Source organism: Aphelocoma coerulescens, chromosome 4 (genome assembly GCF_041296385.1).
Source record: "Aphelocoma coerulescens isolate FSJ_1873_10779 chromosome 4, UR_Acoe_1.0, whole genome shotgun sequence".
In the NCBI taxonomy this organism is placed as follows: domain Eukaryota; kingdom Metazoa; phylum Chordata; class Aves; order Passeriformes; family Corvidae; genus Aphelocoma; species Aphelocoma coerulescens.
In genome coordinates this window covers 77,985,545-78,003,132 of record NC_091017.1, presented here as the reverse complement: position 1 = coordinate 78,003,132, position 17,588 = coordinate 77,985,545, and the positions used below count along the sequence as shown (strand labels likewise).

Genomic DNA, 17,588 nt, shown 5'->3' with positions numbered 1-17,588 from the left:
ATCTCTTGTCTCAGTTGGACAAGAAGTCAATGGTGGCATCTCCTGGGGGCACCCGCACAATGCCAGGGTCCCTCAGTTGGACAGGAAGTCGATGGTGGAACGTCCCAAAGGTCTCCATGATGATGGAGGCTCTTAGATGGACAAGAAGTCAATGGTGGCATCTCCTGGGGGCACCCCCACAATGCCAGGGTCCCTCAGTTGGACAGGAAGTCGATGGTGGAACGTCCCAAAGGTCTCCATGATGATGGAGGCTCTCGGTTGGACAAGAAGTCAATGGTGGCATCTCCTGGGGGTGTCCCCACAATGCCAGGGCCCCTCAGTTGGACAGGAAGTCGATGGTGGCATCTCCTGGGGGCACCCCCACAATGCCAGGGTCCCTCAGTTGGACAGGAAGTCGATGGTGGAACGTCCCAAAGGTCTCCATGATCATGGAGGCTCTTAGATGGACAAGAAGTCAATGGTGGCATCTCCTGGGGGTGTCCCCACAATTCCAGGACCCCTCAGTTGGACAAGAAGTCAATGGTGGCATCTCCTGGGGGCATCCCCACAATGCCAGGACCCCTCAGTTGGACGGGAAGTCGATGGTGGCAGGTCCCAAAGGTCCCCATGATGATGGAGGCTCTCAGATGGACAGGAAGTCGATGGTGGCATCTCCTGGGGGCACCCCCACAATGCCAGGACCCCTCAGTTGGACAGGAAGTCGATGGTGGCCCTCACGCTGCGCGCCGTGCGCGTGTCCAGCGCCGTCACCTTGATCTCGGTGTCCCCAAACTGCATGCTGGCGCGGATCTCACGCCGGCCCCACGCCGGGCCCGCGTCCCCCGTGGCGTCCCCCACATCCCCCAGCTCCAGGCTGATGGTGCCGCACTTCCTGACGCCGGGGTCGGTGATGTACACCACGTCATCGGTGTCGCAGCAGTAGATGTTGATGATGGTCCGGCGCTGGCCCGGCCGGGCCGGGCAGTAGCTCCGCTGGACCACCTCGCCCAATGCCACCGACTGGTCCACGGCCACGAACTTCTCAAAGATGTCGGTGCACCAGTTCTTGCCCTCCTTGACCAGCAGCTTCTCCCGCGGGTGCTTCCCCTCCACGAACTTGTTGAGGACCCCCACGCCGTAGGTCAGCGGGGACCGGCGCACCCGCACCACGCCGGGGTCCAGGCCGAAGAGCACGGCCCCTTTGAGGATGGTCAGCCCCACGTCCTGCGGGACGATGACCCGGCAGCAGTGGCCGAAGGCGGCCTGCACCGCCCGCTGCAGCATGGCCGACTCGGCAAAGCCGCCCACCAGGAACAGGAATTTGATGCCTTGGACCTCGGGTTTCTTCAAGAGGGCGTCTGGAGCGGGGATAAAAGGGCGGGGTTTGGGGTTGGGCTGGTGGAGAAGAGGTGTGGGGAAGGGATGGGGGGGGATGGGGTGGGGTGATGGGGGACCAGGAATGAGGGGAGTCCAGGAATGGGAGAAGTTTCAGGGATGGAATGGGGTCCCTGGGACAGGGGGGGGGTTCCAGGGATGGGAGATCCTAGGGACAAGGGGGGTCCCGGGGGCAGGGAGGGTTCCAGGGACAGGGAGGGTTCCAGGGATGGGGGATCTCAGGGACAAGGAGGATTCCAGGGAAGGAAGGGGTCCCAGGGACAAGGAGGGTTCCAGGGACAGGGAGGGTTCCAGGGATGGGGGATCCTAAGGCCAATGGGGGTTCCAGGGACAGGGAGGGTTCCAAGAATGGGGGATCCTAGGGACAAGGAGGGTTCCAGGGACAGGGAGGGTTCCAGGGATGGGGAATCCCAGGGACAAGGAGGGTTCCAGGGATGGGGAATCCCAGGGACAAGGAGGGTTCCAGGAATGGGGGATCCCAGGGACAATGGGGGTTCCAGGGACAGGGAGGATTCCAGGGACAAGGAGTGGTCCCAGGGACAAGGAGGGTTCCAGGGATGGAGGGGATCCCAGGGACAAGGAGGGTTCCAGGGACAGGGAGGGTTCCAGGGATGGGGGATCCTAGGGACAATGGGGGTTCCAGGGACAGGGAGGGTTCCAAGAATGGGGGATCCTAGGGATAATGGGGGTTCCAGGGACAGGGAGGATTCCAGGGACAAGGAGTGGTCCCAGGGACAAGGAGGGTTCCAGGGATGGGGAATCCCAGGGACAGGGAGGGTTCCAGGGATGAGGGGTCCCAGAGACAAGGAGGGTTCCAGGGAGGGGGGATCCTAAGGCCAATGGGGGTTCCAGGGACAGGGAGGGTTCCAAGAATGGGGGATCCTAGGGACAAGAAGGATTCCAGGGACAGGGAGGATTCCAGGGACAAGGAGTGGTCCCAGGGACAAGGAGGGTTCCAGGGAAGGAAGGGGTCCCAGGGACAAGGTGGGTTCCAGGGATAAGGAGGATTCCAGGGATGGGGAATCCCAGGGACAAGGAGAGTTCCAGGAATGGGGGATCCTAGGAACATGGAGGGTTCCAGGGATGGGGGATCCCAGGGACAAGGAGGGTTCCAGGAAAGGGGAATCCCAGGGACACAGAGGGTTCCAGGAATGGAGGGGGTCCCAGGGACAGGGTTGGTCCCAGGGATGTGGGATTGTCCCAGGGATATGGGATTGTCCCGGGGGGGGATCTCTCAGACATGGGGATGGTCCTGAGGTTGGGGGGCTCATAGGGACAGGGCTGATCCCAGGGATAAAGGGGGTTCCAGGGACAAGGAGTGTTCCAGGGATGTGGGGGGTCCCAGGGATGGGGGGGATCCCTCAGGCACAGGGATGGTCCCAAGGATGGGGGGCTCATAGGGACAGGGATGATCCCAGGGACAGGAAGGATTCCAGGGATGAAGGGACTCTCAGGAATGAGGGGGTGTACCAGGGATGGATGGGTCCCCAGGATGGGGGGCTCATAGGGACAGGGATGATCCCAGGGACAAAGGGGGTTCCAGGGACACAGACAGTTCCAGGGAGGGAGCGGGGTCCCAGGGCCAGGGAAGGTCCCAGAGATGGAAGGGGTCCCAGGGATGGGTGAGATCCCAGGAACTGGGGGCTCCCAGTAACAGGGAAGGTCCCAGGGATGGGGAGTGATCCCAGGGGCAGGGGGCGATCCCAGGGACAGGGAAGGATCCCAGGGACAGGGGGCGATCCCAGGAAGAGGGGGTGATCCCAGGGACAGGGAATGATCCCAGGGACAGGGGGCGATCCCAGGGACAGGGATGGGGGTGTCCCCCAGGGACGGAGGTGTCCCGCAGGCCGCACCGATGTGCTGGATGATGTGGGTGATGGTTGGCTGGAACAGCTCGTTCATGGCCTCGGGGGACATCCGCAGCATCCCTTGGGACGACCACTTCACCAGGTTGACACTGGGGATGGACAGGGGACCCAGGCGTCACTGGCGACTCCCGCCTGCTCCTTCCCTGTCCTCTCCCACCCACCCCACCACCCCTGTCCCACCACTGCCCTTCTCTTGCCCTCTCCCCATGGCCCAACGTCCCTCCCGAGATGTCCCCGCGCTCCCGAGATGTCCCCAAGCTGCGTCACCCCTCACTTGCTCTTGCGGAGCGCGGTCTCGACGTTGTGGCCGCGGTGTTTGCGGTAGAAGTCGATGAAGGAGAAGGGCAGGGAGATGTTGAGGGGGCTGGAGCGGCTCGGGGCGGCCGCGCGCTTCCGCGCCTCGAAGGCGATGGTCAGGTCCACCCAGGCCGCCGGACGCTTGGCCTTGAAGGTGGCGATGAAATCGTCCCCGAAGATGTGGCACAGCAGCTTCTCGAAGGCCAGGTCCACGCCCACGGCCCCGTAGGGACCTCCTGAGGGATGAGGGTGGGGTCAGGAGGTGGCCCCGTGGTAGCCATGTCGCCGTGGCCGCTATGTCCCCCATCACCACGGTCTCCCATGTCCCTATGTCCTCCATATTCCCGTGTCCCCGTGTCTCCCATCCCTGTGTCCTTGTGGTCCCCATGTCCCCCATCCCTATGTCCTCATGTCCCTCATCACCATGTCCCCCATGTCCCCCATATCCCCCATATCCCCCATATCCCCCATATCCCCATGGCACCCCAACCCCACATCCCTCCATCCCCATGTCCCCCATATTCCCATGACCCCAAACTCCTGTGTCCCCATGTCCCCACCATCATCTCCCTGTGGCTCCATGTCCCTGTGGCACCCACACCCCCATATCCCCGTGTCTCCTATGTCCCCCATCACCATGTCCCCCATATCCCCCTTGTCCCCATGGCACCCCAACCGCATGTTCCCCACATTCCCATAACCCCAAATCCCTGTGTCCCCATGTCCCCCACATTCCCACAACCCCAAATCCCTGTGTCCCCATGTCCCCCACCACCACATCCCCGTGTCCCCCCCCATCCCGATGTCCTCAGCTCCCCACATATCCCCTTGGCACCCCTATCACCACGTCCCCATGTGCCCCATCCCCACATCCCCGTGGCACCCACGTCCCCAGCTCCCCCACACTCCCTTGTCTCCTCCACCCCAACCCCATCCCTCTGTCCCCCCTCACCCACCACCCCCAACCCATCCCCCCCGTCCCTTCTTGTCCCCCTTAAATCCACCCCCGTCCCGCTTTGTCTCCCCAATCCACCCCCCTGTCCCTCTGTCCCCTCTCTGTCCCCTCTCTGTCCCCTCTCTGTCCCCCCGCTCCCCCTGCACTTCCCCCCCGCCGCCACCAGGTGGAGCCACATCCCCACCCACGACCCTTTTATGGGGCGGGGGGGGGGGGGTGGGGCTCCAGCCCGGTTTTGGGGTCCAGGGGGATCCCAGAGCGGGGGAAAAAAAGGATGGATGGGGATCCGGAGCCCACCCGAAGCTTTGTAGAGCTCCTTCAGAGTCCCCTGCGGCTTCTCGATCTGGTGCACGGTCAGATCCACGGTCCCCCCGCCGCAATCGGCCACGATGTACCTGTCACCTGCGGGAGGGGACAGCGACAGGGTGGCGGTCCTGAGTGACCCCCCGCGACACCCGCCCGAGGGCTGGGAGCAGCCACCGGGACACAGGCTTGAGATTCCCTCAGGAAAACTGAAGTTTTAACCCAAATATCGAGGGGTTGGGGGTGGTTTCCCCACCCAAAAAAAAACCAGCTGGAATTTGTTGGGGCAGAGGGATGAAGGGATGGGATGGTGGCAGGGAGATCCCGCCCCTTCTGTGGGGTCAAGGGACTGGCCCCACCCGTGTGACCCCCCCATGGCAAGGGCACCCTCAGCCCCTCAGCCACTCATCCAGGGGGACCCCGGGATCCAGAAAGTCCCCGGAATCCGGGAAGTCTCTGGAATCTGGGAAGTGATGGGATCTGGGAATCTCCAGCGGGGACCCCCCCACCCGTGTTCCCCCCACTCCTACCTGCCTGCATCTCTGACCAGAGCTCCCCCACTCCTGACTCCACCAGGAAGGTCCGGCTGTGCCGGGATCGCCGGAGCTGCTCCCGGGCTGAGGGACAGAGCCAGAGGTCAGCAGTGGGGTCAGGATCCCCTCGCTATTTCCATGGGATCCACCCCATTCCCTGGGATCCGCCTCATTCCTGCTGTACTGGGGCTGTACTGGGAGCGCTGGTGACCCCCATATGGCCCAGCTCCACCACAGATGGGCTGATCCAGCTTTTCCACTGCCCTGCTGAGATCCCAAAGGATCCCACCGGATCCCATGGGATCACCCTGTGCCCACCTGCGATGCCACCTTCGCCCCAGACCCCAAAGCCCGGGTGGGGTTTCCTCTGCTCCCCTCGTCCCAAGGACATCAAAGCCACCCGGAAGGGCCGGGATGAATCAGAGAAGGTGGGGTTATCCCGGGATATTTTTGGTGCATGGATAATTCCTCATCCTCAGGATCAGCTCGAGCAACCCCATAAATCCCACGGAACCCCGAATCTCCATCTGGGATCACCACCAGCACATCCCAATTCCAGGGCTTGGTCCCAACTGGGAAATCTGGGACTGTCCCAGGAAAGCCTCAGGATGCCATGGATGGGGGACAGTCCCCTGAGGTGGCCCAGGGACACCGGGTGGTGGCCAAGGTGGCAGGAGGGGGACACGGCTTGGGGACTTCTGGGAAAGCTGGGGAAAATGCCCTGGATTTGGGGTGGGGGGAATGGGGTCTCTGGGAATGGGGGACCTCTGGGAATGGAGTGTCTGGGAATGGGGTCTCTGGGAATGGAGGGGCCTTGGAATTGGGTCTTTGAGAATGGGGGGGGCCTTGGAATGGGGCCTCTGGGAATGGGGTTCTCTGGGAATGGGGGGGCCTTGGAATGGGGTCTCTGGGAACAGGGGTCTCTGGGAACGGGGGTCTCTGGGAATGGGGGAGCCTTGGAATGGGGTCTCTCAGAACAGGGGTCTCTGGGAACGGGGGGATCTCTGGGAATGGCATCTCTCGGGACTTCCCCAGCCGTTGCAGCTGCTGGACCCTCCAGACCTGGAACCCAGGGCCAGATCCCATTCCCTGCTCCTCCAGCCCCCGGCCCTGTCCCGACCCCATTTCCTGCACCACTCACCCTGCCGGAAGCTGGAGTCGATGGGGTGGGGGGGCTCCGCCCCGCTGGCCGGGGGCCGGCAGCTCAGCTCGATCAGTTGGTGCAGCCGCAGCTTCCGGCAGTAAATGGAGGCGGCCTCGGGCTCCAGCGCGATCAGCAGCTGCTCCGGGGCCTCCGGGGACACCAGCCCGGCCTGTGGGGACACGCGGTGACAGGGCGGGGAGGGGACGGGGACTGGGGGTTCCCAGAGTGTGTCCACATCCCCTTGGTGCTCACCCGGATCTGGAGTTGCGGAATGTTGGAGGACCCAACCCTCACCAAACATCCGAATGTTCACCCAAAAACTCGACCGAGCAATGAGCCACCCAGCCTGTGAGCCAACAGCTCAACCAATGAGCCAAGCACCCAGTCCAACCCATCCAACCACTCAACCAAACAACCACCCAACCAATGACCTGACCACCAAACCAACCACCCAACCAATGACCTGACCACCACACCAACCCCCCAACCAACGACTCAACCAAACAACCACCCAACCAATGACCTGACCACCAAACCAACCACCCAACCAATGACCTGACCACCAAAACCAACCACCCAACCAATGACCTGACCACCAAAACCGACCACCAAACCAACCACCCAACCAATGACCTGACCACCAAACCAACCACCCAATCAATGACCTGACCACCAAACCAACCACCCAATCAATGACCTGACCACCAAACCAACCACCCAACCAATGACCTGACCACCAAACCAACCACCCAACCAATGACCTGACCACCAAACCAACCACCCAACCAACGACTCAACCAACCAACCACCCAACCAGTGACTTGACCACCAAACCAACCACCCAACCAACCACACAGTCACTCAACCCTGCTCAACCACCCAACCAACCAACCAGCCCGAGACCCAACCGCTCAACCAACCACCTGAGTGCCAAACCAACCACCTAAGCAACCACCCAACCAATCAACCGCTCAATCATCCAACCGCTCATCCAATCATTGACCTGAACACCAAACCAACCACTCAACCGACCAACCGCTCACCCAATCAATCACCCACCCACCCAAGCAACCACTCAACCAATGACCCAACCACCAAACCAATCAATCAACCATTCAATCACCCAACCGCTCAACCAACCATTGACCTGAACACCAAACCAACCACTCAACCAATCACCCACCCACCCAAGCAACCACTCAACCAATGACCAACCACCAAACCAACCACCTAGCCCATGACCCAGCTGCTCAACCAACCACCCACCCAATCAATGATTCAACCACTCAACTAACTCCTCAACCACCTAAGCACTCAACCATCCAACCACTCAACCAACCACCAGCTCAACCAATCACCCAAGCACCAAACCAATCACCCAACCAATGACCCAACTGCTCAACCAACCACCCACCCAATGATTCAACCCCTCAACCAACCCCTCAACCAACCAACCACTCAGCAAAACGACCTCTCAACCAACGACCCAACCACCCACCCAATCAACCACCCAACCAATGACCCACCAGCTCAAGCAACCAACCAACCGCTCAACCAACACCCCGACCAACAGCCCAACCACTCAACCGAACAACCGCTCAACCAACACCCTGACCAACAGCCCAACCACTCAACCAAACAACCGCTCAACCAACACCCTGACCAACAGCCCAACCACTCAACCAAACAACCGCTCAACCAACACCCTGACCAACAGCCCAACCACCCAACCGCTCAATCAATGACCTGAGCACCAAACCAACCACACAACCATTGAACCACTCAATCAACAACCCACCCAACCAACGACCCAACCACTCAATCAGCCGCTCAACCACCCACCCGGCAAATTATCCAACCAACCAATCAACCGACAACTTTTGGTTGGTTTTGGTTGGGACGGATCTTAAATCCCATCCAATTCCACGCCCTGACGTGGGCAGGGACACCTCCCACTATCCCAGGTGGATCCAAGCCCCATCCCACCCAGCCTTGGACACTTCCAGGGATGGAGCAGCCGCAGCTTCTCTGGGAATTCCAGCCCAGCGCCTCCCCACCTTCACAGGGAGGAATTCCTTCCCAGTATCCCACCTAACCCTGCCCTCTGGCACTGGGAATTCAGCGTGAGGAAGGATGGGGATACCCCCAGAGTCCAAAACCCCTCTGAGGGTCACCATGTGGTCACTCCCTGGAGTCCCCCCCACCTTGTAGGCCGCTTCCCGCATGAACTGCTTGGCCGGCTGCTTCCAGATGGCCGGCACGGTGAGGACCCAGCGGATGGCATCGTTCTCGGGCAGGGATGGGCACTGGTCCTTCAGCTCCTGCCAGGGGACAAGCAGGAGGTGACGTCCTGGCTGGAGCATGGGGGCTCCCGGTGAATCACAGAATGGGTTGGGTTGGGAAAGGACCTTAAATCCCATCAAGTCCCACACAGGGACACCTCCCACTATCCCAGGTGGCTCCAAGCCCCATCCAACCTGGCCTTGGACACTTCCAGGGATCCAGGGGCAGCCACAGCTACTCTGGGATTTCCATTCCAGGGCCTCCCCACCCTCACATGGAAAGGACCCTACAAACGATTCCATTTAGGAAGGAGGAGGAGGGATGGTGGTGGCCCCACCTGCACCGCGTGCTGCTTGAAGAAGCGCAGCGCATGGGCAAACACCTCCAGCGCCGGCATCTTCTTCCCATTGACAGCTTCCAGCTCGGTTTTCATGGTCAGATCCTGCTGGGAACAGCAGATGGATCACACAAGGGGCTGGGAGGTGGCCGGATCCATCCCCAAACCTCAGGAATCTGTTCATCCCTCTGTGCCCGAGCTGGAGTTCAGGCACTTGAAGCACCTTTGTGCAGCCACATCCACTCACCCTGGAGCAGCTCGGACAGGAGAACCCCAAATTCACCCTTAAAATGGGCTAAAACGGGGTTTTTTCCAACATTTCAACTCTCAGCCTGGCCAGGATTCCCCTGGGAATATCAGGAACGTTGGGGTGGGAGCAGGGACTCACACTGGTGCTGTGGATCTTCATCTTAAACTTCTCGAAGTAGAACCACTCGCGGGCCTCCTCGGGGTCCAGGTCGTGGTAGTAATCCCGGGCGGTGTAGCCGAAGCTGTGGAATGTCCCCTCCGGGGTCAGCAGGAGGCTGGTGGGGGTCTTCTGGTTGGCCACGCCTGGGTCCCCCCCTTCCCATTTCCTACAAAGAGGACCCAGAGCTGGTGAACTTCCAGGGAATGGGTCCTGTCAGGTTTGATTTGTTTCTATGGGCATGGTCTGAAGGACCTTAAAGGGGGACAAAGTAGGAGGGATGACCCCGCTCTGTCCTCCAAGGAATTTCATGGAATTCCAGACTGGTTTGGGTTGGGAGGGACCTTGAAGACCACCCAGTGCCACCCCCTGCCATGAGCAGGGGCACCTCCCACTGTCCCAGCTGGATCCAAGTTCATCCCAGCCTGGCCTTGGGCACTGCCAGGGATCCAGGGGCAGCCCCAGCTGCTCTGGCAATTCCAGCCCAGCCCCTCCCCACCCTCTCAGCCAGCAATTCCTTCCCAACATCCCAGCCCAAGCTCCCCTTTCCCACTGGGAAGCCATTCCCTGCCTCCTGGCCCTCCAGCCCTTGGCCCCAGTCCCTCTGCAGCTCTCCTGGAGCCCCTTTAGGCCCTGCCAGGGGCTCGGAGCGCTCTCTGTGTCCTTCCCGTCCCCAGGCTGGACATTCCACAGCAGAGAGGCTCCAGCCCTGGGAGTATCCTCATCCCACACATTCCACCCATTGCTTCCAGGAATCATCTCCCACCAACCCAACATCCATCATTTTGGGGCCATAAAAGTCCTTTCCCAGCCCCAGGAGCAGCTCCAGGCCCTCTGGAAGCTCTTCACCTCATCATGTGGATGGCCTCAGGATCGCTGGTGAAGCTGAAGGCGTAACCGCTGGAGGTGGTGCCGAAGTCGATGGCCACCACCACGGAGAAGGACGGGGTCTGCTGGGAACGCGCCTCGCTCCGCTGGAACACAAGGAATGGGATCAAGCACTCAGCTGGGGCTGGCTCATTCCAGAAAAAGGGGTAAAAAACCCAGGAAGGGGTTCTGGAACACAAGGAATGGGATCAAGCACTCAGCTGGGGCTGGCTCATTCCAGAAAAAGGGGTAAAAAACCCAGGAAGGGGTTCATTCTCTCAGGATTTTCAGGATTTTTTCCAGGATTTTCACCCAACTCGGTGATTCCCTGATGGGTGATTCCTCTTCTTACACATCTCCAATTCATTGGGAAAAGGATCTCCCCTATTCCACGGCGTGACTGCGGTTGTTCCTAAAGGCAGTTCCCGTGGGACACGAGGATTTGGGCAGCCCTGGAGAGGGATGGATGCCCACTGGGGCATCCAGGATGGTTGGGGGGGTCCTGTTTTGATCGTGGTGCTGAGCCCTCCTCACTTGAACCCTAAAATCAGAGCCAAGAACCCCCAAAACCTTCCTGGTGTCCAGCCTTGCTCCAAGGGACCTCGTCCCATGTGTCCCCACAGGTCACCCTATCAAAAACTCTCCCTGTGTCCAATCTCACCTTGTCCCAGGTGTCCCCAAGGATCACTGAACCGAAAACTTGCCCTGTATCCAATCTCACTCCAAGGGTCATTGTCCCAGGTGTCCCCAAGGGTCACTGAACCCAAAACCTTCCCTGCTCCCCATCTTGGACCAGGTGACCTCGTCCCAGGTGTCCCCAAGGGTCACCCAGCCAAAACTCTTCCCCATGTCCAATCTAACCTTGTCCCAGGTGTCCCCAAGGGTCACCCAGCCGAAAACCTTCCCTGTGTCCACTGTCACTCCAAGGGACATTGTCCCAGATGACCCCAAGGGCCACCGAGTGGAAAACCGTCCTTGTGTCCAGTCTCAGTCCAAGGGACATTGTCCCAGGTGTCCCCAAGGGTCACTGAACCCAAAACCTTCCCTGCTCCCCATCTTGGACCAGGTGACCTCGTCCCAGGTGTCCCCACAGGTCACCCAGCTGAAAACCTTCCCTGTGTCCAATCTAACCTTGTCCCAGGTGTCCCCAAGGGTCACCGAGTGGAAAACCTTCCTTGTGTCCAGTCTCACTCCAAGGGACATTGTCCCAGGTGTCCCCAAGGATCATTGAAACCAAAACCTTCCCTGCTCCCCATCTTGGACCAGGTGACATCATCCCAGGTGTCCCCAAGGGTCACCCAGCTGAAAATCCCCCTGGCCCAGGTGTTTTGGGACGTTCCCACTGCTGTTCCCACTGCTGTTCCCACACTTTTCCTGTCCCTGCCCCATGTCCCTGTCCCTTCCCTCCGGCGCTGTCGCCGTGCCGATGGAGCCGTGAGGATGTGACAAGGCCCTGTCCCCGTGTCACCACGGGAAGCTGAAAGCCTCGTTAACTTTTAATGTCCCCAGATTTGATAAGTGCGGACACGAGCCGGCCGGGAAAAACGCCGGGATCAGCAGGGAAGAGGCGGCTGGCGCAGGAATGTGCACGGACAAGGAACTCCAGGGAGGATCCGGCTCCGGAACGCGGCCTCCCACGTGCCCCCGATGAGGGCAGGTGCTTTGTGGGGGTTCAACTGATCCTAGTGGGTTGTTCTGGAGCTGGAAAACCCCTCCATCCTGAAAATCCCATGGATATAGGTCCTGGGATAGGCTGACCCATCCTGTGGGACTGGGAGGGGAGGGGGAGAAGCAACTGGGGAAGGATCAGAGGGGCAAGGACAGCGGGACAGACCCCACAGCCCCACAGGGACCCCACAATGGCCTTACTGGGAGCCCCACAACAGCCTTACTGGGAACCCCACAACTGCCTTACTGGGGACCCCACAATGACCTTACTGGGACCCCACAATGGTCTTATTGGGAACCCCATAACAGCCTTACTGGGAATGGCACAACGGCCATACTGGGACCCCACAACTGCTTTACTGGGAACCCCACAAGGGCCTTACTGGGACCCCCCGGGGTTTTGTTGGGATTTCACACTGGCCTTACTGGGGACCCCAAAACTCTCTTACAGGAGATCCCACAGCTTTTTTACTGGGACCTCACAGTGGTGTTACTGGGACCCCACAGTGGCCTTACTGGGGACCCCACAACTGCCTTACTGGGAACCCCACAATGGCCTTACCGGGACCCCACAGTGGTCTTATTGGGAACCCCATAACAGCCTTACTGGGAATGGCACAACGGCCATACTGGGACCCCACAACTGCTTTACTGGGAACCCCACAAGGGCCTTACTGGGACCCCCCGGGGTTTTGTTGGGATTTCACACTGGCCTTACTGGGGACCCCAAAACTCTCTTACAGGAGATCCCACAGCTTTTTTACTGGGACCTCACAGTGGTGTTACTGGGACCCCACAGTGGCCTTACTGGGGACCCCACAACGGCCTTACTGGGACCCCACAACTGCCTTACTGGGAACCCCACAACGGCCTTACCGGGAGCCCCACAACGGCCTTACTGGGAACCCCACAACTGCCTTACTGGGAACCCCACAATGGCCTTACTGGGACCCCACAGTGGTCTTACTGGGAACCCCATAACAGCCTTACTGGGAATGGCACAACGGCCATACTGGGACCCCACAACTGCTTTACTGGGAACCCCACAAGGGCCTTACTGGGACCCCCCGGGGTTTTGTTGGGATTTCACACTGGCCTTACTGGGGACCCCAAAACTCTCTTACAGGAGATCCCACAGCTTTTTTACTGGGACCTCACAGTGGTGTTACTGGGACCCCACAGTGGCCTTACTGGGGACTCTACACTGGCCTTACTGGGACCCCACAATGGCCTTACTGGGAGCCCCACAACAGCCTTACTGGGACCCCACAACTGCCTTACTGGGGACCCCACAATGGCCTTACTGGGACCCCACAGTGGTCTTACTGGGAACCCCATAACAGCCTTACTGGGAATGGCACAACGGCCATACTGGGACCCCACAACTGCTTTACTGGGAACCCCACAAGGGCCTTACTGGGACCCCCTGGGGTTTTGTTGGGATTTCACACTGGCCTTACTGGGGACCCCAAAACTCTCTTACAGGAGATCCCACAGCTTTTTTACTGGGACCTCACAGTGGTGTTACTGGGAACCCCACAGTGGCCTTACTGGGGACCCCACAATGGCCTTACTGGGACCCCACAATAGCCTTACTGGGAGCCCCACAACGGCCTTACTGGGAGCCCCACAACTGCCTTACTGGGAACCCCACAACTGCCTTACTGGGGACCCCACAATGACCTTACTGGGACCCCACAATGGTCTTATTGGGAACCCCATAACAGCCTTACTGGGAATGGCACAACGGCCATACTGGGACCCCACAACTGCTTTACTGGGAACCCCACAAGGGCCTTAGTGGGACCCCCCAGGGTTTTGTTGGGATTTCACACTGGCCTTACTGGGGACCCCAAAACTCTCTTACAGGAGATCCCACAGCTTTTTTACTGGGACCTCACAGTGGTGTTACTGGGACCCCACAGTGGCCTTACTGGGGACCCCACAATGGCCTTACTGGGACCCCACAATGGCCTTACTGGGAACACCATAGTGGTCTTATTAGGAACACCATATTGGCCTTACTGGAACCCCACAACTGCCTTAATGGGGATTCTACACTGGCCTTACTGGGAACCCCACAACTGCCTTACTGGGACCCCACAACTGCCTTACTGAGGATTCTACACTGGCCTTACTGGGAACCCCACAACTGCCTTACTAGGACCCCACAATGGCCTTACTGGGAACCCCACAACTGCCTTACTGGGACCCCACAACTGCCTTACTGGGAACCCCACAACTGCCTTACTGGGGATTCTACACTGGCCTTACTGGGAACCCCACAACTGCCTTACTGGGAACCCCACAACTGCCTTACTGGGACCCCACAACTGCCTTACTGGGACCCCACAATGGCCTTACTGGGACCCCACAACTGCCTTACTGGGACCCCACAACTGCCTTACTGGGGATTCCACACTGGCCTTACTGGGAACCCCCACAACTGCCTTACTGGGACCCCACAACTACCTTACTGGGGATTCTACACTGGCCTTACTGGGAACCCCATAACGACCTTACTGGTCCCCCAATGGCCCTACTGGTCCCCCACTTACCGGTGACTGGGAAGGCGTCAATGGGGCGATGCTGCAGCTGTCATGGGGTGTCCCCGGGGAGCCGGGCGGGGACGGCGTTGGGCACCGCTCGCTGTTGGCACCTGGGGACAGGGACGGGTGAGTCCAGGTGACCCCAACCTCCCCCAAAGACCCTTCCCCAAGGAGAGACCACCCGGGACATCCCGATGGAGACGGATCCGGGGTGGATGTGGCGGTGGAGGAGACGGAGTCACCGTGGGGACTTCAGGCATGGAGATGTGGAGATCATAAAATCATGGAATTGCGGGATGGTTGGAGTTGGGAAGGACCCTAAAGATGATCCATGGGCAGGGACACCTTCCACTATCCCAGGTTGCTCCAACATGGCCTGGAACACTTCCAGGGATGGGGAAGCTGCTCCAGGCCAGCAGCTGGAAGGTTTGGATTCAGAGGGAATGGGGGAAAACTTGGAAAGAGGGAAAGGAAGTGTCTGTGGTTCAAATCCTTGGAGACCCAGAGAGGGGAACCGGGTCCAGCTCAGACCCCGGGCTGAATTCCAGAACATCCCGGTTTTCTGGAGACCCTGGAAATTCCTGTGTGAGCCTGTGGTGACCCCAAAATCTGGGGGAGGGGGGACCTCAGGGATGGCACAGCGGATTTTCCCTCCTCCTCTTCCTCCTCCTGGAGCCACCAGTGATCCCTGTCCCTTCCAGCAGCAGAATTCCAGCTCCAGGGACCCCTGAAGATCCCAGAATCGGGATGGGATGAGCCCCAGAGTCCCCCGCACCCCACACCAGGGACACGAGACTGTCCCACCCACACTGCCCCGGGCACCTGGCTCCAATTAGCAGCCAACGTTAATTAATCACCACCCGCAAAAGAGCCAAAAGAGCTGGACCAGCTCCAGCTGGAAGGGGGCAGCTGGGAAGGGGCTGGGGGAGCCAATGGAGCAACTTTCCCAAGGGATTGGGATGGGGTAAAGTGTTGGGAATGGGATGTGAGGTCCAGGCGGTGATACCGGGGAGGTGAAGGGACTGTCAGCCCCAAGACCTCGATTTGGGATTGCTGATCCAGCCGGGATCCTGCTGGGATCGGGGCCATGGGAGCAGGGATGACCAGCACCCACCCCCAGCCAGGCTCTGGAGAGATTTGGGAACAGCAGAGGCTCCATGGTTGGAGAGATTTGGGAACAGAGGAGGCTCCTCCGGGAAGAGCAAAACTCCATCTCCCCTTCGCCAGTGTCCAGACAAACCCACCCCATCTCCCAGTGCCACCAGTTTGCGCTGGGACACCGTCTGGAAGCTCAGGAGCCCCAGGGAGTGCTCCAGGAATGCTCTGGGACCCCCCAACAACAGCAGCCACGGGATTGGGATGGGGCTGATCCTGACTTTCCGTGTCCGGGGAAGAGCCGAGGCACTGCCACATCCCGGAGTTGGGGACAGCGATTGCCACGTGTCCCCCCCGGAGCCGTGCCGGTGACACGTCTGCTGTCCCCAACACCTGCTCCGTAAGTGCCTTTCCCTGTATCCCTGTCTGTCCCATAAATATTTGATCCCAGACAAACGGGAATGGTCTCTCCGCCGCCTCCGCGGTCCGGTGAACCCCCCCAGGGGGCTCTGGAGAGCCTTGGACATGAAATCCCATTCCTGTAGATAAGGGTTGGGATCGGGGGTGGGGTGGGGGGGGTGGTTAATTCCTGCTGTGGCCTCCGCACTCCTAGGTTTGGGGTGGCGGGATTGAGTTTGGGATCGAGGACTCGGGTTTAGGATGTCTGGATCGGGTTTGGGGTGGAAGGATCAGATTTGGGATGGCAGGATCGGGTTTGGGATGGCGGGATCGGGTTTGGGATAGAGGGATCAGCTTTGGGATGGCGGGATCGGGTTTAGGATGGCAGGATCGGGTTTGGGATGGCGGGGTTGGGTTTGGGATGGCAGGATCGGGTTTGGCATGGCGGGGTTGGGTTTGGGATGGCAGGATCGGGTTTGGGATGGCAGGATCGGGTTTGGGATGGTAGGATCAGGTTTGGGATGGTGGGATCAGGTTTGGGATGGCGGGATCAGGTTTGGGATGGTGGGATCGGGTTTGGGATGGCGGGATTGGGATTGGGATGGCGGGATCAGGTTTGGGATGGCGGGATCGGGTTTGGGATGGCGGGATCAGGTTTGGGATGGCGGGATTGGGTTTGAGATGGTGGGATCGGGTTTGGGATGGCGGGATCGGGTTTCGTCCCATACTTGGTTCTGGTTACCCTGGCGTGGGAGCTGTGGAGGGGACACAGAGGGGGAACAGCGAGGGACCCCCCAGTGCCACCCCACGGGGACATCCTTACCCATCCGCAGGCTCTGCATCCCGGGCTCCAGGAGCATCGCCATGGTCTGAAAAAGAAAGGGACAAAATCCATCCCTGTGTCCCCTCGGAGGCGTGGGGTGGCCACGGTGTCCCCTCAGTGTGATCCCCGCCTTGATCCCCCCCAAAAACGCACCGGGGACGGGGCTGGGATCTGTAGGATTGGCAGGAGGGGATCCCAAATCCCAGCTCACCACGGGGTGCGGGAGCGGCTGTCGCGGTTTGGGGCACACGCGATTGTCACCGCCGGGGGGTCACCGGCTGTCACAGCCACCGTGGGGACAGGGGCCCGCGTTCCTGGCACTGAGCAGATGTGTGGGATACAGATGTGTGGGATACGGATCTGTGGGATACGGATGTGTGGGATACGGATCTGTGGGATATGGATCTGTGGGATACAGATGTGTGGGATATGGATCTGTGGGATACGGATCTGTGGGATACAGATGTGTGGGATATGGATCTGTGGGATACGGATCTGTGGGATATGGATGTGTGGGATATGGATCTGTGGGATACGGATGTGTGGGATACGGATCTGTGGGATACGGATCTGTGGGATATGGATCTGTGGGATACAGATGTGTGGGATACGGATCTGTGGGATATGGATCTGTGGGATACAGATCTGTGGGATACGGATCTGTGGGATATGGATCTGTGGGATACG

General features: G+C 59.7%; 1 protein-coding gene across 1 annotated transcript; it reads right to left on the bottom strand.

The window, feature by feature from the left end:
- Positions 1-13: 13 nt before the first annotated feature.
- On the bottom strand, positions 14-16,944 carry HSPA12B (heat shock protein family A (Hsp70) member 12B). The gene is made up of 12 exons (XM_069014835.1): positions 16,902-16,944; positions 14,594-14,694; positions 10,350-10,474; positions 9,483-9,669; positions 9,095-9,199; positions 8,679-8,795; positions 6,472-6,643; positions 5,328-5,414; positions 4,792-4,896; positions 3,517-3,775; positions 3,228-3,331; positions 14-1,337 (listed from the first exon to the last, which is right to left on the bottom strand). Exons 1-12 carry the CDS (start codon positions 16,942-16,944, stop codon positions 685-687), a joined length of 2,058 nt encoding a protein of 685 aa, XP_068870936.1. The 3' UTR covers positions 14-684.
- Positions 16,945-17,588: the final 644 nt, after the last annotated feature.

Bases quoted from the DNA above. Each gene is read 5' to 3' on its own strand.
- HSPA12B (XM_069014835.1), bottom strand. From the start codon at position 16,944: ATGGCGATGCTCCTGGAGCCCGGGATGCAGAGCCTGCGGATGG. The intron at 14,695-16,901 runs GTAAGGATGTCC...CCCTGTCCCCAG, and splicing joins GATGCAGAGCCTGCGGATGG to GTGCCAACAGCGAGCGGTGC. The intron at 5,415-6,471 runs GTGAGTGGTGCA...TCTGTCCCTCAG, and splicing joins CGACTCCAGCTTCCGGCAGG to CCCGGGAGCAGCTCCGGCGA.